At 60.4% G+C, this 1,037-nt stretch overlaps 1 protein-coding gene across 1 annotated transcript in view; it reads left to right on the top strand.

Moving 5' to 3' along the window:
- ACA1_258020 (5-oxoprolinase (ATP-hydrolyzing), putative) overlaps positions 1-982 on the top strand; it is a gene marked incomplete at both ends in the record, with an annotated part of 1,168 nt that extends 186 nt beyond the window's left edge. Inside the window, 4 exon segments of the mRNA XM_004333535.1 lie at positions 175-419; positions 433-445; positions 595-806; positions 928-982. Of these exon segments, the coding sequence (XP_004333583.1) occupies positions 175-419; positions 433-445; positions 595-806; positions 928-982 (525 nt within the window).
- Between the last annotated feature and the right edge of the window lie 55 nt (positions 983-1,037).

The following is a 1,037-nucleotide window of genomic DNA, read 5'->3' on the forward strand; positions in this document are numbered from 1 at the left end:
AAGGCCACCGCCCGCCTCGAGGCCGTCGGCTTCGACCAGGGCTCCATCATCATCGAGGCACCACCACCCTACAATTTGCCATACGTCATAAATGACATTTTACTGACGTCATCCTCGTGTGCGTGTGTGTGGTGTGTGTGGTGTGTGTCGCGCGCGTGTGTGTGTGTGTTGCAGCCGTACCTGGATTTGAGGTACGAGGGAACGGACACGATTCTGCGCACCAAGCAGCCGGCAGTCGGAAGCGAGTTCGAGGGCGACTACGAGGGCGCCTTCAAGGCCGAGTACCAGCGCGAGTACGGGTTCACCATTAAGGAGCGCGCCGTCGTTGTCGATAACATCCGCGTCCGCGCCATCGGCGTCACCGCCAACGTCAAGCGCATCCCCAAGCTCAAGCTTGACGCCCCCTTCTCCGAGAGAAAGTACCCTCCACAGCGCTGCCCCACATGTACCACGCACCCACTCACTGTGTGTCGTGTCGTTGGTCGTGTCGTGTCGTTGGTCGTGTCGTTGGTCGTGTCGTGTCGTGTCGTTGGTCGTGTCGTTGGTCGTGTCGTGTCGTGTCGTGTCGTGTCGTGTCGTGTCGTGTCGTGTCAGGGTGGAGTACACGACGTGCTATTTCGAGGGCGGCGGGTGAAGACGCCGGTCTACCAGCTCTCAGATCTGGGCGCCGACGACATCGTCGTAGGTCCGGCGATCATCATCGACAAGACGAGCACGATCGTGATCGAGCCCCTGTGCAAGGCCAAGATCACCAACTGGGGCGACATCTCCATCGAGGTCCAGTCGGCCCGCAAGGCCTCCATCGGGTACACACCGCACACGCATCACCGCACACATACACTCGCACCACCGCACGCACACATACCACCGCACACACGGACCGCACACACCGCACATGGTGACGTCATCAAATCGCATGCCGTGCAGGACGGATTTGGATCCGATCCAGCTGTCGCTGTTCAGCAACCGGTTCATGAGCATCGCCGAGCAGATGGGCAAGACGCTCCAGCGCACCTCCATCTCGACCAACATCAAGG

This window comes from Acanthamoeba castellanii (assembly GCF_000313135.1).
Source record: "Acanthamoeba castellanii str. Neff unplaced genomic scaffold scf7180000084769, whole genome shotgun sequence".
Classification (NCBI taxonomy): Eukaryota; Discosea; order Longamoebia; family Acanthamoebidae; genus Acanthamoeba; species Acanthamoeba castellanii.